At 54.4% G+C, this 21,758-nt stretch overlaps 1 protein-coding gene across 11 annotated transcripts in view; it reads right to left on the bottom strand.

The window, feature by feature from the left end:
* Window positions 1-21,725, bottom strand: part of SFI1 (SFI1 centrin binding protein) — a 66,499-nt gene extending 44,774 nt beyond the window's left edge. For 3 of the 11 annotated variants that reach the window (XR_013486508.1, XR_013486507.1, XM_078154435.1), the window contains exons 1-8: window positions 20,241-21,724; window positions 17,517-17,669; window positions 16,781-16,852; window positions 14,714-14,824; window positions 12,094-12,188; window positions 10,047-10,164; window positions 7,665-7,767; window positions 838-994 (exon numbers count right to left, since the gene is read on the bottom strand). Coding sequence is in view for 9 of the 11 variants with exons in the window: in XM_078154435.1 (XP_078010561.1) it covers window positions 838-994; window positions 7,665-7,767; window positions 10,047-10,164; window positions 12,094-12,188; window positions 14,714-14,824; window positions 16,781-16,852; window positions 17,517-17,669; window positions 20,241-20,308 (877 nt within the window). In the remaining 2 variants the exon portion in view is untranslated. Of the gene's footprint in view, window positions 1-837; window positions 995-7,664; window positions 7,768-10,046; window positions 10,165-12,093; window positions 12,189-14,713; window positions 14,825-16,780; window positions 16,853-17,516; window positions 17,670-20,240 lie in introns of all 11 variants that reach the window. The other 8 variants (XM_078154434.1, XM_078154433.1, XM_078154427.1 and 5 more) reach the window with 6 other exon arrangements.
* Between the last annotated feature and the right edge of the window lie 33 nt (window positions 21,726-21,758).

Raw genomic sequence — 21,758 nt, 5'->3', positions numbered from 1 at the left:
TGATGTAACAAGCCCCATTTCCTGGATGGCTAGCCCACACCACTCAGTACTGGGAGTGGGGCAGGGAGGGAGGCCTTCTGACAACAGGGAGGGGCTAGGGCCAACACCAGGACATCAGAGGCCCACATCCAACCACACAGAGACATGTTGCCGACATGGCACCTCAAAGATTCTGGGGGTTCTCTATGCCAGAGTCCACATCAGAAGAGGCATATCCGTCAGGAACACAAGGCCCACACGGCCTCCTCTTCTCCATGTTTCTCAGACGTGCCCAAGATGTCCTCACAAAGTGACCTCAGGTTCCTTCCCCCCACCCTCCCAAGCCACCCCCATGAGTAATGGCCTTCCTCCTCAGACCTCTCACATGCCTAGCAATTACCATGATGTATCAGTTACCTCTGTTCGTGTCTTATCGCCCACACTAGGCAGGAAACTCCGAGACCCGTTCTCTTCCAAACTCTCCTCCCTCTGCCCCATAAGTATTAATGAATACTGAATGAACGCATGCGTGATAGAATCCTAGCTTTAGAGCCAGAAGAGGCCTCGGAAGCCAGAGGCCAACCTCAGCATTTCAAAGTGAGAAAACAGGGGCCCTGAGGAGGTCACCTGGGCAGTGAGCGACAGAGCGAGCATTCGAACTGAGGGCCTCTCCCTCCACAGCTGGCACCCTGCTCACCGCACCCCCATGCAGACCAAGCCTTGACGCCTACATACCCCAGCCACAGGCACGGCCTCCTAAAGACCTGCTGTCATCAAAGGCAACGAATGACACAGTGTCACATCTGAGGAAAGGCCCAGAATGGGTGAGGCTGGCCCCTCCCTGCCCTCCCCACTCACGCGCCTGGTGTTGCCTCTCTCTGCGGCCCTGCAGGTAGCCCCTCCACGCCGTCAGGGCCCTCCGCTGTTCTTGGCGCATGCAGTGCCTTACTGCCTCGGTTTCCTTCTTCCTAATGATCTGGATATGCAGGAACTGCTCCTGCCATTGAGACCAGGCCTGGAAACCGGAGGGAAAAGCAAGATCAAAGGGGAACGCCAAAGAGAAGGGGAAGGGCGGAGAGAGGGCCCACGGGGACAGAGAGAGGGCCTGAAGAACATGAAACCCAAGATAACTGGCCACGCTCCCCTGGGCCGCGGAGGCCAGCTGACAAGCACACTACGGGAGGCCTGAGGAATTCAGGCATTCGAATCTCTCCGAGACAAGGAACAAGCCCAGTCCATGAGCGTTTCCTATGAATAAGCACCTACTGCGTGCCAGGCACTGGCATGGCCCGGCCCCCGGGAGCTGCCCATCTGTCGGAGGACAGAGGGCTCTCCATCTCCTCTCTCCTGGGCCTTCCACCTTACCAGAGGGGTCTGAGGTCAAGCCACAGTGCCACCTGCGCGGAGAACATAAGAAGACGGGGACGGGAGCCCGGGGATGGGACCGGGACTGTCTGAAGGGAAAAGGACTAATGAGGAGGAGAGCCCGCAGGTCAGTCCAAAAACAGGAGCAGTGAGTCACCCATCATGGGAGAGCCTGAGGAGGAGGCTGGATGGGACAGAAGCATGGTGGGCTCCTGCCCAGGGCCAAGAACGGCTCGAGGGGCCGTCGACCTCTCCCCATCTTGAGCTGAGCCTGAGCCCAAGCCTGGAGGAGGAAAGGCAGGGGGTGAAGGGCCTTCAGGCCGGTGTTTGGTGGCGTGGGTGATGGGGAGCCACTGAAGACTGAGCACAGAAAGGAAACAGGGAGACGGATGGAGAGTCATCAAGCACCCGCATTCCTTGTGTATCTGTCCCTTGTCCTCTGGCCCACACCTCTCAGGCCTCTCCTGCCTCCATCCATCCGTCCTTCCATCTGTCCGAGGGGCCTGAAGCAGCCCCCTGGGGCCAGAGGGGGATGAAGTCTGCCCATGCATTCCGCCAAGCCATCAGGCCCCTACAGCTGACACAGCTTTGTGGCCGAGGCTCGCAGAGGCACCGGGGAATCCGCAGCCTGAAACGTGTCCCAGACTTGCTCAAAGTGCCCTCACCGGACAAGGTGTGCCTTGAGAACTCTGGGGAAACGAGCCATTTTTAGGGGGCTCTGTGACACTGTCGCTGCAGGAGGCGTCTTTAAAAAAAGGCCTCTCCCCTAGGAGACTCGGGGAGCCCAGCGGAAGGTGCAGGTGATGTCAGCAGCCAGGCCAAGCCCCCATCTCCTCCTGACAGAACGAGAACAAGAAAAAGTAAGGTTCAAGCTGAGAACCTCTACTTCTTCCAGGCCGCCCATTCTATTACAGGGCCCAGCTCTTGATGGTACTGATGGAGGAGAAGGAGCATTGATAAAGCCCCGACTATGTCCTAAGCCCTTTGACAAGCTTTTTCTCATCTGACCCTGACAACAATCCTGGGAGGTAGGTCTTTGCTCCATTTTACAGATAAGGAAACTGAGGCAAACTGAGGTACAGTGGCTTGCCCACAGTCACATGGCCAGGAAGTGTCTGAGGCCGGCTCTGGCCCCAGCACTGTCCGCTGCTCCACCTGCTGCCTCCAGCCCAGCACGAGCTGTCTGAAATCACTGTGGGTCCGAGTGCCTTCCCAGCGTTCATCTCCTCTCCTGACTCTCTCCTACTGCGAGATGAGGAAACAGGAGCTCTCCCTGCCATGCCCCATGGCTACCGGTGGCCTCCAGCGCCTAAGCGAGAAGGCAGGACAACTCATTCTCGCTCTGGGGCTCATGAACACTCGTGGAAAGGAAAAGCTCCTCATCTCCCCGTCCCAGGCTCTCGCCTCCAGGGGGAATCTGCCACAGAAGCAGGCTGTGCTGAGGCCGGCCACAACCTTGCAAGACTCTGCAGCAACATCCTCCCTCTGGTAGAGAATCCCTCCTCCTCCTGGGGACTCAGGACCCGCTGAATGTGGAACAGAAGGGACAGCACCGTCCATCGCCTGCTCTCAGCATCCCCTGAAGGAAGGCAGCCGGGGGCTGGGCACACCCTCCATGCCCCCAGCCTGCAGGACTGGCACATCCTGCTGCACTAGCCTCATCTCCAGCCTCTGATGAGAGGCCTGCTGCTGTGGTCCGGCAAGGAAGGCCACAGGGGCAGGGTGGAAGAAAGAGGAGGGACCTCCCTCTGAGTACCCCCACCTCCTGCTGCACTGTGCCCTGAGGCAAGAAGAGGAAAGTCGGTGGGCAGTGGGCCCTCCATCTCTCCTGCTTTGCCACGTCCTATTTAATCAAGGGAAGATGAGATGTGAAATGAGGCCTCCCAAATGACTACAGACCTGGAATCTCATGCTCTGCATGTCCCCTGCCCCATCTCCAGGCTCCTCGGGAAGAGGGGGGCAGCCTCCTCTCCATGGTTAGCACACTCACACCTGATCGTCTCCTATACCTCCTCATTCCTGTCTACTTCAACCGTCCCAGCCCAAAGTCCCAAACAAAGACTACGCACCCCTTCTGCCGTGTCCCCCAGAGGGCCCCTTCCACAGGCCACAAATCTGCTTCATCTTCCATCTCTTCCTCTCCTCCTCCTCCATCTTCTAGCCATTCCCAAGCCTTGATTTCCCCCGATGACAAGGTCTCCCTGGATACCCCTTTCAGTACTGGCTGCACCTTCACTGGCTCGGAGTCCATGACTCAGGAGGAATCCTCTGCATTCCCTACAGCCCCTTCCAGGTTCACCTCCTCCCTCCATCACTCAGTGATCTCTCTTCCTTTGAGGTGCATGCAGTCCACGTCTCCCACCCACTCAAATTCGCCCTGGATGCTGTTCCTTACAGACCCCCAGACCCCTTCCTTTCTCAGTGACAGCTCACGATCTTTCTCTCCTCTCCAACTCTGGCCTTCACACTCAGGGCCTTCCACATACATAGTGGCTCTCCAACACCCCCAAGTGATCAGTTCTCAGCCTCCTCCTCTCCCTGGACCTGCACCAGAGCCACACACAAAGATGGCCAAACCCTCACCAACTCACCCACCCTGCTCTCACCAGCAAACGTGTCTTCCCCATGGTGAAGAATTCTGAAATCCCCTCATCTGACAAGTAACTGACTGGTTCTCCACTCCTCCCCTGCCTTCCCTTACCAAACCCTGCTCTTCAGCCACAGCCCGACCCCACACTGGCCGCTCTCTCCCCTTTTCACCAACTTGATCTTGTGGTAAACCAGTTCAACTCTACACCGTCTTCTTCTGGAGGCCCTGGCCACCTTACCCATTGACTACCGGGCTCCACCAAACCTCAGACCTCATCACACCCACCCTTTATCACCCTCCCTCCTATGCACATGCTGCTGCACAAAGGTGGAGAAAATCACACAACCCTTTAAACTGGGTCTACGACTTCATCTGGGCCCTCACAAAGGCACCCCTTCTACACTCCCCTTATCAGCTCCCTCTCCCCCTTTCCACAATGGCTCTTCCAAACCTTTTCATTCCTCCTTAAATCTCCCACGGCTCCTCCAGGTCCCACTCTCAGCTCACCGAGAGCCTCCTCTTCTCCTAGATGCCTTCTGCCCCTCTCCTCTCTCTCACAGAGGCAGGCCTACACCTTACTAGTGCAAACCCTGCGCCTACAGAAGGGAGCCCATTCCTCCTATTTCTCTGTCATCTCCACCCTACAATCCCTCCCTGACTCCTGGCTCTTTCCCTACCACTACGAACACGCACACGTGTCCCTCATCCTCACAAACCCTCCTTTGAGCCTTCTGGCCCACTTATCATCTTCTATCTCTTCTGCCCTTTGTGGATGAACTCCTAAAAAAGGCTGCCCGCAACAGGGACTGGCTGCCACTTCTTCTCTTCTTCACCCCTGATAATTTGCCTTCCCCCAAACGGTCCTCTCCAAAGTGTCCCCCAGGGTTCTGCCCCAGGTCCTCTTCTCTCTCTCTACTGTTTCACTGGGTGATCTCCCCAGCTCCCATGGATTCAATGACCATCTCTGTGCTGATGATTCTCAGATCTGCCTGTCCTGGCCCAGTCTCTCTGCTGACCTCCAGTCTTTCATCTGACCACTGTGCTCTGACCACAACGGTGTAGCTGTCATTCCCTGCCAGGAGGGGAGCCGCTGCTTTTCCAGTCCCTTTCTCCGGTTTCTCTGAGGCCGAGGCTGCAGAGCAGAACTGCTGAATCGAGCACGAGGCGGCTCAACCACTTTGTCGTCACAGCTCCAGACTGCTTCCAGGCTGGCTGGACCCATCCACCCTTCCATCAACAGTGCGTTAAGGGGCCGTTTTCTCAAAGCCCCTCTGGCATTTGTCAACTTTTGCTGGCTCTGGGTATGAGGTGTAATTTCATCATTACTCCAACTTATATTTTTAATTGTGTTGTTCTAAGTAATTTACATCCCTAATTCTTAGTAATTCGGAATATCTTTTTCGCATAATGGTTGACAGCTTGGAATTCTTCCTTCATAAACTGCTTGTTCAGAATCCTTTCACACCTCCCTTATCATCCCCCTCTCCCACTCTCCCCAGAGGCTCTCCCAAACCTTTTGATCCCTCCTCCAATCTCCCATGGCTCCTCCTCCCCCACCCTCCCAGCTGAGAATCCGGCCTCATACTCTACTGAAAAAACAGAGGTCATTTACCAAAGGCTCCTATCACTCAGATGCCTTCTGCCCCTCTCTCCTCCTTCACCTCTGGCATAGGAAGAGGTGGCCTTTCTCCTCAGCAAGGCTAACCCCTCTCTACCCACACAACTGATGCCACTCCCTTTCTCCCACAAACTGCCCCCTCTTCTTGTCAGCCCCCTCTCTTCTCTTCAGTCTCTCCCTCTCCACTGGCTCCTTCCCTCCTGCCTACAAACCTGGCCAAGTCTCCCCCAGCCTGAACAAACTCTCACGCGATCCTTCTGTCCCCATCGTCCTACGTCTCCTCTGCCCTTTGCAGCTAACCTCCTCTAGAAGGCGTCTACACCAGGGTCTCCACTTTCCTCTCACTCTCTTCTTCACCCCTGGTGACGTGGCTTCCGATCTCATCACTTCCCCCAAACTGCTCTCTCCTAAATGACCAAGGAATGGCGTGTTAGGGCCAGATCCAGTGGCTTCTTCTCCGTGACCTCTCTGCAGTCTCTGACACCGTCCATCGCTCTCTCTTCTGGTTCTCTTCCCCGCTCTCTGCCCCTGGCTCTGTCTCCGCCTCCTTCGCTGGATCCTCCTGCAGGTCACGACCTCTGACCAGAGGTGTCCCTTTGGGCTCTGTCCTGGGCCCTCTTCTCTTCTCCATCTATATTCACTGGGGGATCTCACCAATTCCTATGGCTTTACGATTTTCAAATCTATCTTCCCTGCCCCAGCCTCTCGGCCTATGACTAATCTCACATCTCCAACTGCCCTTCAGATATTTCAAATTCAGTACGTCTAATACAGAACTCGTTATCTTTCCCCCTACACTCCCCCGCACCTCCACCTTCCTCAGGGCACCGCTCTGTCCCAATCCCCAGGATCCCAATGTAGGAGTCCCCTGGGATGCCTCACTCTCTCTCAGCCCCAGATCCAAGCTGTTGCCCCCTTCTCTCCTCTGACCCTGCCTCTGTTCTCGTGCAGGCCCTCATCCCCTCCTAACTGAATGTCTACAACTGCTGCTGGGGGAGAGGGTCTGCCTGCCTGCCTCTAGCCTCTCCCCGCTCCAATCCAACCTCCATTCAGCCACCAAAAGGATTTTTCTAAAGTGAAGGTCTGACCGTGTCACCCCCTACTCAACAAGATCCTGAGGCCCCCTCTGGCCTTCAAGGCCCTCCACAGCCTGGCCCCTCCTCCCTTTCAGCCTTCGCACACCTCACTTCCCGACATCCTCTGATCCAGTGCCCCCGGCCTCCCGGCTGTGCCATGAACAAAACCCTCCATCTCTCAGCTCTGGACATTTTCTCTGGCCGTCTCCCAAGACTGGACCACTGACCTCTCGGCCTCCTTTAAGTCCCAAGTAAATCCCACCTTTTCAGGAAGTCTTCCCCACCCCCTCAATTCCCGTCTTCTCTCTGTTCATCAGTCCCTACTTAGCCCGTCTAGAGCTGGCTTTGTACACATTTGTGTGCTTGCTGTTTCCCCATCAGACTGTGCGCCCTCTGAGGGCAGGGACTCTCTTCTGCCTCTTGTATCTCCAGCACTTAGTAGACGCTTAATACATGCTTACTGGATGATGAACGGCTCTTTGTTTTATACACTGGAATCAGTTCATTCTATAGCTACAACAGGCAACCTTTACTGGAGAAACCTGTGCAAAGATTTTTTTCCTGCTTTCTTTCTCGTTAGATTTCTTTGTGCAAAAACATGTAGATTTTATATTATTTATTAAGATCGTCTCTGTGATACTCTTTCTTGTTTCTTTAGGCATGAATTCTTAATAAGAGCTGCTTAAAAACCGAGATTTTTACGTCAGGAAGCTGGTGGGGCATCAGGTGGATGGGTCAGGGGAGAGGGAGGCAGGAGGTGCAGGAGGTCTGCCTGCAGTGATTGCCCAGGTGGGAGGCACCAGGGGCCTGGGCTGGTGGTGGCAGTGGGAGGGCAAAGGAGAGGATGGGCATGAACCCATCTGTGGAGGGAGAAAAGGACTTGTCAAGGGTTGATGGCGGAGATGGAGGGAAAGGCTACCCAGGTCAAAGGTGACCCAGAGGTCCTACCTGCCCGTGGTGATGGGCTGAATCAGCCAGAAAATGCAGAGCGATCATTTGTGACAATGCACGGGGCTATAACGGAGCCGAGCCTTACCCAGAATTGCAGGCTGGTGCCCCAGTGCTGCAGGGCCACAGCATCCATCAAGCGGCCCACGTGGCTCTTCCGCACCTGCCGCCTCCACACTCTCCAAGGCACTCTGTATCAAAGAGAATCTCATAAGGACAACCCAGCACCCGAGAAGGAGAAAGGGGAAGGAAGCGGCGGGGGTGAGGAGTCCAAGCTCTGTCCCCCTCCCACCCCATGGCCACATGGCCCACGTGTGAGGCATCTGCACAGGGCTGTGTCCACGAGAGGCTCTCAGGGATCTGCTGAAGGAAGCTGCAAGAAGAATGTCAGCTCTCCTCCGGGAAGACAACAACTGCCATGCATGTGGGAAACGGCCACAGCAGAAGCCAGGGCCTGGTTGTGGGCTCTGTCGATGTGGAGAAGCGGCAGCTAGGAGTAGGGAAGGGTGCTGGGTCTGGAGCTGGACAGCAAAGGCCTGGGGTGGAGGGATGGTCATAAAAGAGGGCAGGGAGAACCGCTCAGGAAAGGACAATGCCTTACACACCGCAGACATGTAATAAGTGCCTCTAGATCAGAACTGAACTGACAGAAGAAAAACGACCACAAAGAATGTGGCAGCCCCACGGCTCCTTCTGAACCCCAAAGCCATGGCCCAGATGAGCACCACGCAAGGACAGTGAGAGAGCCAGTGGCTTAAGGACTGGACGATGGGCCACGGCCTTGACTTCTCAAAGAGGAAGAGAGCAGAAACCACAAACTCAAGGACTCCAGAGCACACCGTTAAAGGGACGGCTCCTGGAAGCAGCGACTGCATAAAGTGCGCTTCACATTCTGATGAGGTCACGGAACACCTGAGCTGCATTTAATAAAGTCTCTCCTACTACAATCATGGAAAAGAGGGAGAAGCACACCCTGGGCCTACGGGCAAGATCAGGAGCTTTGGAGCTGGCCCATGGCCACAGCCAGGGGCTCGAAAGCACTTGACTGCAGCTTGGAGGACGTTGCCAGCAGGAGTGCTCCTGGGCCAGGGCTGGGGCCGTTTCAGATTTTTATCAAGGTCTAGGTGCCACAATTATCCAATTTGCTGATGACACAAAGCTCAGAGAGAGACCAGCTGGGATAGCTGAATCAGAACTCGAGAGAACTTTAACAGTCCAGACTGCTAGGCTAAGTTGAATCAGATCACAGGTAGACAGGGTAAACACAAAGGCTTCCTGTGTGCTGGGTTTTAAAGACAACATGACAAGTGTGATACAAGAAGATGAACCAAGGGAGCCATCTGGAAGAAAAAGATCCGGCGGTCTCAGAGAACTTCAAAATCAATAAGCCAGCAGAGTGAAACGGCTGCAAAGAAAGTCAACATGATCTTGGGTTGCAGTAAGACGGGCACCGTGCCCAGCCTGTGGTCAGGGCTGGGTGACCCATTTTAGGAAGGACATCGATAAACTGGAGAGCATTCAGAGGATGGCTACCAGGACAGTGAAAGGCCTGGAGCCCACATCCTACAGGATCTATTAAAGGGGGGGGTGTCTAGGCTGAAGAGAAGAAGACTCTGGGGCACAAGGGAGCTGCCTTCAATTACCTGAAGGCTTCTACAGAGCGGGCTTTCGGTGTGTTCTGTCTGTCCCTCAAGGGAAGAACGAGGAGTGATGGGGGGGAACAGCACAAAGGCTGCATGTCTGGGAGAACTTCCTAACAACGGGAACCATCCCCAAGTGACATGAGCTGCTCCAGGGGGAAGGGTTTGGGCATCCTTCCACCCCCAGAGGGATGATCAAGGGGAGAGTCTGTCCAGAGGTGAGTTCACAGGCTCCTGGCCTGGGAGCTGGTCTTCTGTTCCAGCCCAGTGGGCCTCCTCCTGACCCCACCCAGGGTCATCTAATGAGGAGGCACAGAGGAGGCAGAAGGGGACCTACCGCAGGGGACCCCCCCACCCCTGTTCTCTCCTAGGGACAGAGCGGCCTCCCGTGCCCCCTCGCACTCTGAGCCGCTGCCATCGATTCTGGGACAGGCTTAATCGCAGCTCTGCTCCCCAAGAGCCAGGTCACCTCATGCAAGTGACTGGGCCCTCTCTGTAAAGCCACAGAGCCAGTCCAAATAGCCCTATACCCCAGGATTAGATGGTACAGAAAAGGGGAAGAGAGAGAGCCCTGGTGTCTGAGGAGAGACCCTATGTCTTATGCCCAACAGCATAATGGTACATGGCATCACACACACACACACACACACACACACACACACACACACACACACACACACACACACACACACACGACCCATAACCATCCACCAAGCTTATGAGGTAAAAGGCTTGGTTGGGAAGGCCAGTGTTGGCCATGACCTCCAATCGTGGCCAGCCACGGAGACTGCTGCACGTCCCGGAAGGTGCAGACGCTCACAGACACTCACCGGAGAATACTCTGCTGCCTGAATTCCTGCGCCACAGTGTACATGTCACGTTTGGTCCGGCGAACATCGACATAGATGAGCCAGCGTTTCCAGGCCAGCCACAGTTTCTGCTTGGCCGCTGAGCCCCGAGACGAGACAAGTAAAAGGAAAAGAGAGAGACGGTGAGAACCATGGCTGGGCTGCTGGCCATGTTGTCCCTGCAGGGAAAGAAGCCACCAGGGCGGAGCCAGAGGAGAAAGGCCAGAAGGACCCAGGGCGTGGGTCAGACGACGGGGAGTTTCCCTCTCACTTACAGGACAGGAAAACACCCTCAACCAAAGCCCATCGGCTCCCGGGCTCCACCTTGCCCAGGGCACATGCCAGGGTCACACAGCCCAGGTGAGTCAGGTCTTCCTGGCTCCAAGGCCGACTCCTACCCCCTCAGCCATATTTCCTCAATGAAGTCCAAGGGCAACCTAAGTCATGGGTGAGATGTGAAGGGGCAGCTGGGGACGCCACAGTGCACAGAGTGCTGGGCCTGGAGTCAGGACTCATCTTCCTGAGTTCAAACCTAGCCTCAGACACTTACTAGCTGTGTGACCCTGGGCAGGTCACTTGACCCTGCTGGCCTGAGTTTCCTCATCTGTAAAATGAGATGGAGAAGGGCAAACCATTCTAACATTTTTGCCAAGAAAACCCCAAATGAGGTCACCAAGAGTCAGATGCAACTGAAAAATGACTGAACAACAACTTACAATTTAAAGAGCGTTCTCCCTAGGGAGTTCAAATATTAGCATCACCATGCAATAGATGAGAGAACACGAACGCGCTGCTGGTGGAGCTGTGAACTGGCCTGGCCATTCTGGGAGGCAATCTGGAATTCTCCCCAGAAAGTCACTCAACCAGACCCAGCAGCACCACTACCTCACAGAGCACTAAGAAAGAGCAAAGAATGATACAGTTCAATAGCAGCCAACGTTCATTCAGCACCTCCTGTGTGCCAGGCACCACGCTAAGCACTTTACAGTTATCTTTTCATTTGATCCTCACAACAGCCCTGGGAGCTAGCGGCTGTTATCACCCCCATTTTACAGATTAGGAAACTGAGGCAAACAGAGGCTATGGGACTTGCCCAGTCACCCAGCTAGGAAGTATCTGAGGCCAGATTCGAACTGAGCTCTTTCTGACTCCAGCTACCCCTATTCCCAAATCTGTGTCCAACTTACCCCTAATTCTGAGACGCCTCTTGACTAAGCCTAATTCTAAACCTAATCCGGAAAAGGACCCATGTGCACCACAGTATTTCTAGCAGCTACTTTTGTGCGGCAAAGAACTAGATACGGAGGGGCCGCCCATCCGCTGGGGCATGGCTGAATGAGTTACAGTCTAGGACGCACGACGCTCGCCTCCTAACAGAGATGAATCGGAGACACAAAAGGAGACACGATTTTGGACACAGCCACCGAGAGAATCTGTTTTGCTTGAATATGCATATATGTGCCAAGGGTTTGTTTTTGTTTTATTTTCAGTGGAGGGTAGAGAGAAAAGAAATGCTTCTTAATTAAAAATAAAAGAAAAATTTTAAAGCAAAAAATTGCGATCCAGAGAGTTTAGCAGAAAATTTTAGTTCCGTGATTACTGAGTCAGCGGCCAGACTCAAACCATGTTCTTCCTGGGGTCCCGGATCTGGGGCCAGAAGGGAGCTCCAGGCCCGTTTGTCCCATCTTATGGACCTGGTAGGGGTACTGTGGGGTCAAAGGCTATGCCGGTTTAGTGACATTTTACAGATGGTTCCCAATTGCTTCCATTCCTTCCTTCCTTCAGGTATCCACCCAACACACAACACATAGCTCCCTGAAGAGGACATTGGGGAGATCCCAAGGTTCCAAGTCCAGAGAGCCTTCTGCTAGCTTACACTGCCCCGCCTCAGATCTGCTAACACTCGCCTACTCGCATCTTGCACATCAGAGACAGTCCCAGAGAGTCAGGAGACTTCCTCTTTGCCTACACCTCCTGCCCGAGGCCGCCTCCTTCTGAGACCCGCCATCCTTGTCTTCTGGTCTCTTACCGTGGTCCTCTGCTCTGCGGTATTTGCTCTTCTTGTCCCGTCGCTGACGGACGTAGGTCTGCCAGGCTTGGAACATCAGGTTGTACAAGGAATATCTAATTAGCCAAAAGAGTCAAGAGCCTTCCGTCAGAAAACAGCCGGGCCTGCCTATCTGACCAGAGTCCTCCCACACCAATCCTTGGTGCCCCTAATCTGGTGAGACTCCAGCACAGCAGCTCTGCTTGTGAAGAAGCCCTGGATTCAAATCCTGGCTCATTATATGCTCACCACCCGGCCCATCTGCACAGCCCAAAGGAGGAGAGCACTCTCCCATGTCACTAAGGACTAAAGTCTGTCACGGTGACCATTTGATTGCTACAAAAAACCAGACAGAGTCTGATTTTGTCTAAAACGCCTCAAACGGTCACAAGCAGAATAAAGAAGACCCTGGCTGCTCCCAGCATCACCCCCCAAGAAGGGAACAAGTAACCGAGGTGGGACGTCACGGCAGAAGCTGGACAAGAGGCCACGCGCGGAGACGTGACTGCAGTCAGCTCTGTTTCCCACAGTCGCTGAGAAAAACAAGGCCTGAAAAAAGGAAACCAACCAAAAATCCAAAAGTCATCTGGACTTGGCTTTGAAACGTGGCCAATTCAGTGAACTCAACACGGGCTGATGAAGCAGAGAAGCTCAAGGGGAAACAAGGTCATTCACTCGGGTTGTCACCCCTCACTCAAGACACAACCACCAGCCATGGGCTCTGAGAAACAAAATCACCAGGTCTCTTCAGTCTGGAAAGGTAAAGCCCTACGTCTAAGGGCAACTATGCAGCCTCTGAACCCACAGCCCCCTGCAGGCCAGAGGAGGAGGGTCACTGAAGGCAAGAAAAGCAGGACTCCTAATATTCAGGGCAGAATAACAGCCTCTCCGGCTGGCAGGGACCCCAGAGCATCCCAGCCAAGCCACACCTGGCCAAGAATGCTCTCAAAACCTCTGTGGTAAAAAACCTGGAAAGACTTGTAAGGACTGATGCTGAGTGAAGTGAGCAGAACCAGGAGAATGTTGTACACAGTAACAGCCATGTTGTGCGATGACTGATGTTGACAGACTTAGCCCCTCTCAGCAATGCAAGGATGTAAGACATCTCCAAAGGCCTTGTGATGGAAAATGCTATCCACATCCAGAGAAAGAACTATGGAGTTTGAAGGCAGATCGAAGCAGACTACCTGCTCTGTTTTCTTCTGTTGTGTTTTGTTTTCTTTCTTGAGGCTCCTCCTATTGGTTCTAATTCTTCCTTACAACATGACTAATGTAAAAATATGTTTGATAGGAATGTATATGTAGAGCCTATACCAGATTGCATGCTGTCTTGGGGAGGGAGGTGGGGAGGGAGGGGGAGAAAAATTTAAAACTCAAAAGCTTATGGAAGTGATTGTTGATAAATCAAAATAAATTAATAAAAGAAAAGAAAACCTCTCTGGTAAACGGTGCCAATGACATGGATTACAGCATCAACAGAAGGCTCAAAGTCCCGGGTGACCTTTGGCCGGCCAAAGGATGAAATGCCATGGGGAGAAGTGGCAAGACTCCTGGGTATCAAAACTCAGCATCCCACATAAGAGAGGGGGCACACAGTCAGACAGCAAGTGTGCTACGGACAAGCAGTTGGACAGACCTGGCAGACGTTGAGTTCAGCCCAAGCCAGCCTGGTAATGGGGCCACAAAAAAGGAAGGTGATCGTGGGCAGCCGCCGCTGGAGGCCTCCCTCCCAAGGCGCCTTGTCTGTGACTGCTCTGCACACAGTTGTATTTGTTCTATTTGTGTCCTGCATACCCTCACAGACATTCTCACTGCCTCGGGGCACCTCAGACCATTAGCTCCATGAGGGTAGGGCCTGCTTCGTTTCTGCCTCCGTATTCCTGTGCCCAACACAGACAGAAAAAGCCCTCATTCCTAACAGAGCAGCCAGCTCTCCCCGTGATGGCAGCAGGTGGCCCGACGGAAGCCCGTGAGCCTTCCTCCTGAGCGGGCCCACCCCAGCAGCACAAGGTCTTGGATGACCCCTCCCACCCCACCCATGCCTGGTTTGTCTCTATCTACACTTGTGCATTGTCCTACTTGTCATGCATTTGGCTCTCTGTGCAGAGGATACAAAAACCTCTTTGGGAAGAAATGGGCACGGCTAGATTTCAGCCTCTCCAACCACAGCCAGACTGACGCTCTTGGTCATAAGCCACCTTATCGGCAGAGCTTTTCCCATCACTGGGGCACTGAAGAAATGCTCGCTCACTGACTGAGAGCAGGCCCTGAGAGCGGGATGGTGGCCAGCTTGCTGAGGCCTTCCGAGGATGGCTCAGCCAGAACTGGCCACCCAGGTCTCACCAACTCTTAGGGATGGGGTTACGAGGCTGAGACCAGAGATTCCCAGCCCGCCATGGAGGAAGCTCCTGGGAGAACCACCACGCTTCAGTCCAGCAGCAGATCTTGTCTAATTGAGGATTTTTAATCTCCCCCAACCCCCAAGGGACTGGTGGCAAACCAGAGCACCTCAGCAGCGGGCTCTGGATGGCAGAAACACCTAAAAGGAACTGTTTCAGAATCTCTATTAGGAAAAAGGGGGCTAGAAGGGCGGCCACCTGACCTGTAGTGGCAGTCTGCTCGGACCCCAAGCTTCCACTCTCGCCGGACGACCCACCACTCTTCTCTCCAGGCCTCGAAGGTTCTTTGCAGGAGCCTCGTCTCATAGTGGTGCCTGGGGCAGGGGAGAAACCACAACACCTGAATGCCTGCCGAGGGCAGCCCAGGGGGCAGCCTTGGTTCACAGCCTCGTGTCCCATCAGACCACGGAAGGCGGCTAACGGACTGAGGGCCACTGGGAAGGCGAAGAGGGGATGCCTGCACCACGGCGGGCACCAGACTCCATGCAATGGTGCCTTTGAACTGGTTTGGGGTCTTCCCTTTTTAATTTTGTGGGATGGCTTTCTGGGGCAAAAAGGGAGAAGGGAAACACTGGGAAATGGTGGGGATGTAAAACAAAAGGGAGCAATAAAGATTTATATAAAAAAAAAAAGAAAGAAAGGAAGTGGATAAAGCAGCAGCCCAGGAGTCAGGAGGACCTGAGTTCAAATCCGGTCTCAGACGCTTGACGCTTACTAGCTGTGTGACCCTGGGCAAGTCAGTTAACCCCACTGCCTAGCAGAACAAAACAAAAACCAAAACCAAAAAAAGAAAGGATTTGCCCAGAGCAGACGTGAAGGGTGAGAATTCACTTTAGAAAAGAAGTCTCTGGGCAGCGAGGTGGCGCAGTGGATAGAGCAGCGGCCCTGGAGTCAGGAGGCCCCGCGCTCAAATCCAGCCTCACGTATAACACTTGCTAGCTGTGTGACCCTGGGCAAGTCACTTAACTCCAACTGCCTTGGGAAAAAAAAGAAAGAAAAGAAAATGAAGGAAAAGAAGTCTCTGCTTAACAAAAAGTGACATGGAATATTCGTTTAAATAAGCAGCTTCCACAAACACCACTGCACACGTAAAAAATGTGGTGTACACCCACATCTATACACAACAGAATGTATTTATGACACACAAGGAGATCTGCCATTGAAGGAAAGGGCAAAAATACATGTCCCAAGAAAGAAATTAACTCGTTCTTCACTTGTAAGACACATTCTTAACCAGGGGCCCATGGACAGGGTGCAAGGGACCCACAAATTCGGATGAGAAAGGCGGCCTACCTAACCTCTAACTCCAATTTAGCATTCCTTCAACTATGAATGTTTCAAAAAGATGACTTGGAGGGGCAGCGAGGTGGCACAGTGAATAGAGCACCAGCCCTGGACTCAGAAGGACCTGAGTTCAAATCTACCCTCTGACACATCAAAACTTACTAGCTGTGTGACCATGGGGCAAGTCACTTAACCCCACTGCCTCGCCAAAAAAAAAGAGGATTTGGAGCAGGGGTCCCTGGGCTCCGTGAGCCTGCCAGAGGGGTCTCTGGCGCAGAAAGACGTTAAGAACCCCTGCTCTCTAAAGACAAAGCCCTGAGAAACAGCCTCGATGTGCAGGAGTGCAAGGAGGTCAATGGCACTGTCCCACTAAGAGCGCCCACGTACACTCTGAATGCACAGAAGGGCTGGAGAGATGCCACAATGTCAAAGGTGGGGGAGGAGGCGGCCTTTCCCCTCTCACACCGGTCAGAGGGACACAAGGAAGCGCTGCGGGGCTGTGTGCTGAGCACTTGAATGCGGGAAGCTCTCCACAATCCAGGAGGCCGAGGGCGAGGCCTGCAAGGGCAAGGCCGGCAGGAGGCAGGGTACTGGGCAGCAGGGCCCCTTCACGTCCCCCTCAAGCTACACCACTGTGACCTGAGTGCCCTGGTCTGGCCCGGCCTGGCCAGGAGAGCGCTGAGGGTCAAGGCTGAGGCAGACAGGGAGGCCAGGCAGTGCCCTATCTGAGGCTGATCCCAGTCAAGGCCAGGGACATAGATTTCTCTCTCCATCCCACAAAGCTCTCCCCCATCAGTGTCCATTTCTTCTCCTCACTTCTATCTCAGAAGGAAACTCTGCTCAGGTCTTCTAGAGGTCTGAAAGCACCCTTAACTCTGTGCCCAGAGCACAGAGGACAGCACGTGATGCCCGAGCCCAAAGCCGGCTCCAAAGGGAGCCCCAGCAGAGCCTCACCCCCATCGGAGAGAGCTTGCCATCCACCCTACCTGGCTCTCGAGGGCAGGACTCTTCCGAAGGTCTGCTGCGCCCACAAGAGGAAGAACTTTCTGGCCAGACATCTGAAAGAAGAGGGACGATGGCAGACAGTGATTCTCCATCAGCCCTTGGAGCCTTCCTTCTAACACTGTGATGTGAAGCCACAGGAGGGAGACACACTAGTGGAACTGGGAGGCGCTGGCATCCCGGCAAAAACCAAGTAAGAAAACCCTTGGGTTGGTCAGGGAGGTGTCCTTACAGACTCTTCCCAAGGTGTGCCAGCTTCAGCCACAGAGGGCTCAAGAGCAAAAAGGGCAGACCCCCACCTCCCGTCTCCCCTGCTAGACTGGGGCTCCCTGAGGGAGGGACGGCCATCCCCCATCCCCTGTATTCCCAGCACTCAGCCCAGCACGGAGGCAGGCACGGGTGAGTGACCCACACCTGACAACCAGCAGCAGGTGGGGGGCAGCTGCAAATACCGCCTGTGGAAAGCAGGCCCACCACATGACAGCACCCCGCATTTGAAGTTTTTGTGCGTATCACGTCTCCCCTATCTTCCTAGCCTCAATGCCCTCGTTCCCCCGGCCCCGGGGGCCTATTAGCGTCTGAATTATGAAACTGAAGAAAGGATGAGTCACTGGGCATCAAGCTTGCAGCTGGGGTAAAAAGGGTCACAAATTAGCCCTTTGTTAAAAACTCAGGGAAACACACAGTCACTGGGACCAGACAGAGGCGGGCCCCTCTCACCTGCTGCGCAATTCTCTTAAGCGGCCCCCACGGTTCCAGGCGTACGGAAGCGGATGCCCTTTACCTGGTGTCCGCCGCCAAGAGATGGAGGGCACTTTGCTCCTCGGGCCCTTCGGAGGCTGCTGCGTCCCAGCTGCGTCTTTCTTCAAAGACCTAAGGAGGAGACATCAGCCAGCGGTGAAGGTGTGACAATGAGGGTTCATCATCACTGAGGAAAGTCACCAGAGCCCCCAGCACCGAGCGAAAGCCAGAACCTTGGGGGCAGGTGCAGACGGTGCCACGGCTGCACTCAACGTATACTCTTAGAGCCCCAGACCTCTGAGCAGTCAGCCTTTCCCTGATCACTGGCTCCTTCCCCATCACCTCCAAAAGCACGAGTCTTCCTCATCCTGTACAAGTCCCCACTGGCCCGTTCCAGCCCCTGAGCCATCAACCTTGACCTCTCCCGAGTTCTCCTCTCAGCAGTCTCCGCCTCCACTCCTCTGTCTCTTCCAGCCCTCCGCCAGGCGGCTCCCACCTCCACCACACAACGGAAGCTGTTCTTTTCTCCAGCCTCGTCTGTGCCTGGCCTGCATGGCCGACTTCGCTCTCTCCTGCTGTCTCTCTCCTCTGGCTTTCTGGGGCCGAGCTGTCTCCAGCTTCTCCTCCCACCTGTGCGGCCCCCCTTCTCAGTCTCCCTTGTTGGCTCAGCACCACCACCCCAAAAGCCCCATCCAGGGCCTCCTCATCAGTGCAGACTCCTCCTGGAGACAGAGATCCAGCCCCAGGCTCCCTGAGCTTCAGACCTGCCTTGCCAGCTTCCCAAGACATTCCAGACTACATGTCCCAGAGACCCCTCAAACGCGACAGGTCTAAAAACAACTCAGCATGTTTCTCCCCGCACCCACTTCTGCGCTGAGCCTCCCTATGCCCATCTAAGACCCTCCGACCTTGCAGGGTCTCAGGACAGTAACCTCACATCACCCTGGATTCCTCACCCTTCCGCACCCCACACCTCCACGCCGCTGCACATGCCAGCACTCTGCCGGTTGGCCACCCTGCCTCCACACAGTCACCAAGGCTGCGCAGACCTGCCACGGCCCTCCCCTACTCAATAATTCCAGTGGCTCCCTACTGCCTCGAGGAGCAAATATACTCTCCTCTCTCTGGCTCTGAAAGTCCTTCACAGTCTGCCCTGCTCCTAACCTCCTCAGACAGGAGGCCCCTTCTCCTCTTCCATACTGCACGCCTTCTTTCTGTTCCTCACACGAGACACTCCTCAGCCCATCTCCACACCTTCATCCTGGCTGTGCCCTCTGGCTGGAATGCCATCCCTTCTCCAAGAAGCCCTCACTTCCTTCAGGGACTTCCATGTTTAAGCTCCACCTCTGACAGAATTTTTCCTGATCCCCCCCAAACCCTAAATGCCTTTGACTCTAAATTTGTTTCTAACTATCCCTTCCTAGTGACTTTCTGTTAAATTATTTTTCATTTAATTCTACACATACGCAAATAATTGTATGAATATAGGTACATACACACATGTATTTGTATATACACAAACATATATATAGTTGTATTATGTGCATATATACGTGTGTGTGTGTGTGTGTAAGTAGGTATTTTTTTTCCCCTGATAAAAAATGAGCTGCTTGGGACCAGGAACCATTCCATTCTCTGTATTTCTCTCTTCAGCCTCTGGCCCACTGCCTTGCACAGAGCAGGAGCTTACTAAATGCTTATTGGTCTACAAAAAATCTAGTGAGTGCCCCAAGCAGTGCTACTACTAGACAGTGGCAAACGCAGGACCAGGCCCCAGGCCTCCCACCCCCAGCCCAGGGCTCCTCGCTCCCCAGGCCCAGCTGCGTGACTGAACCACCCGCCATGATCTGTGGGCTGGGAACACCAGCTCAGAGTGTGTGCCTACTCTCACCCCTTCCTTTGACCTTTTGGCAAACCTTCAAAAGAGCCCATTTACTGGCATGGGACGCATCCCCAGCCTCGTCCCCTGCTCCATGCCCCTTCCAGAAATACTCAGAATCTTATTTTCTTAGTGGCTTTGTCCTAAGCCTTGGTCTCACATTTACACATCGTCCTCCCCAAAGGCCTAACCAGGCCTAATCGAGGAAGGAATCCTGGCTCACACTGAACGATCAGACCAAGGGGAAGCTGCGTTTGATTGATTCCGTTAACAGAAGCATCCCATGACTCGCTCCTGGAGGAGGCTGGCAAAAGAAGGAATGAGGCCTTAGAGGAACATGATTCCCCAGAGTGTCCCGAAAATTCAATTAGCCTTGTTTCTGTTTGATGAACCAAATGCTGTTTCTTCCTGGACTCCGGACTCTGGCTTGGTGCTGAGTGTGGAATTTTGTCTTTTGTTTGGGAATCCTATCAGCTGAGAGTGGAAATGGGCTTGTGGCAGAGAGGTTTGCAAAGGCAGGACAGAGCCCTGTCCCTTTGGATTTCTCTCTCCCTAAGAAGACCTAGGAGGTGAGGAGGCAGCTCAGTGGGAAGAATGCCGGGCCTGGAGTCCCAGAGACCTGAGCCTTAAACACACTGAACCCTTCCATGACCTCAGGGTGACTCTGAGCTTTATTAGGTTCACTGACCGTGAAGCCCAATGGAATCATCAAAGCCTTGCCCGTGCATATTCCCTATCTTGTGCTTGGCCCCTCCAGGAGTCTGAATTGAACATGATTTAGACCTAAGGTTCAATGAGCTCAACTGTCAAGGCCTTCGTCTTACCTGGCCTTGGCCTTGGTCCCCAGGGTCACTTTGGTTCCTCTTTGGCTGAAATCCAAATCGCCCTCCATCTTAGCATCTGCCCCCAGAGAGCTCACCACAGGTTCGGTTCGTGACTTCTTTCAGCTGTGTGAGAGACCTGCAGAAAGAAAGCACAGGGGCCAACTCTGCCCTCTCCGGGCATCCCTGGACCACACATTCTCAGGTCCCCGCCGCAGAGGACACGCTAGATAGGGCTGATGACTTATCTTATTCTAGGCTGTTTGAAATTCCAAGCCCTTGAACAGAGGCCCGGTTAGCATCCGCTTAGCCACAAATGATTCCACACACAACTAGACAAGTGACGGAAGGGGGCGCGTGGATCACAAAAAGCCAACGAACACTGCTGAATAAAGGGGAACAAGTTGAGGCGACCCCACACAATTCTGCAGGGAGACCCTGGGAGGGAGGGCATGATTTCCAAAGAAGGCCATCCTCCTCACTAACTAAACTCCCAAACACGTACCCCCAAGACAAGGGTTATGACCTGTGATGTCATCTCTCCCTCAGTTTCCTCCTCTGTGAAATGGGCTAACAACGGCACCTACCTGCCAGGGCGGTCGGAGCTGACCAAATGGGCGAAAATTCAGGAAGTATTTTACCACCTTTAAGGCGCTATGTAAATGTCCAACCCCCTTATGTTACAGATGGGGAAACTGAGGCACCAGATGGTGGAGTGACTTGCCCAGGGTCACACAGCTAGTGAAGTCCTAGAGGCAGGATCCGAACCCGGGACTCCAGCCTCCAGGCAAACTCTAAAACACCAGGCTGCCTTTTCTGTATCGACTGTCCAGATAAGCTGTCATTTAAGAGGCCCAAGGCAGAGGTGACTCGCCTACATGCCTACAGAGAGCACTCGCCAGGGCCACGATTCCAACCCACGTTCGGTGCCCCACCCCCAACTGGACAAATAAATCCATCAAGGTCCAGAGAGGACAAGCAACTAACCCAGATCACCCAGCAAGCCGGGGTAGACCCAGGGCGCAGGCGCCAGGCCCGCGCAGGCGCAGACGGCTCCCTCCGGCCGATGGGGGGGGTTCTGAGGGGAGGAGTCTCCCTCCTCTCCTACCCCGGGCTAGGGATTGGGGGCTGGGGCTAAAGCCGACGCTGGGCCCGTTGTCCTCCAGCCGAAAGGACCGGGAGGGCTGCCACTGCGGGGACGAGGTGTCTGAGGCCGGGCCCGGCTCAGCCAGGCCTGAGGTGAGGGAGGCAAGGAGGGAGAGATGGAGGGAGTCGCCCGGCCGCGAGGACTCCCGCTCCCCTCCTAGTACCGCTGACTTCCCGCGCCTTCCGCAGGCTCCGCCCCCGTCGCCTTGGAGACGCGAGGACGCCTGGGAAAAGCTACGGGGAAGTGCCGGCGGGTTGGGTCTGTCTGCGCAGCCGCAGTCCCTCTCTTCCGCATCTCTTTCTCTCCCCTCCCCAAGTCTTGAAGTGCCCAACTTGCGCCGTACAAAAAAAAAAAAATTATCTATACAAAAGCTG

This window comes from Phascolarctos cinereus, unplaced genomic scaffold (genome assembly GCF_003287225.1).
Source record: "Phascolarctos cinereus isolate Bilbo 61053 unplaced genomic scaffold, phaCin_HiC Scaffold_4;HRSCAF=312, whole genome shotgun sequence".
Lineage (NCBI taxonomy): Eukaryota > Metazoa > Chordata > Mammalia > Diprotodontia > Phascolarctidae > Phascolarctos > Phascolarctos cinereus.
This window is presented reverse-complemented; position numbering and strand designations above follow the sequence as displayed.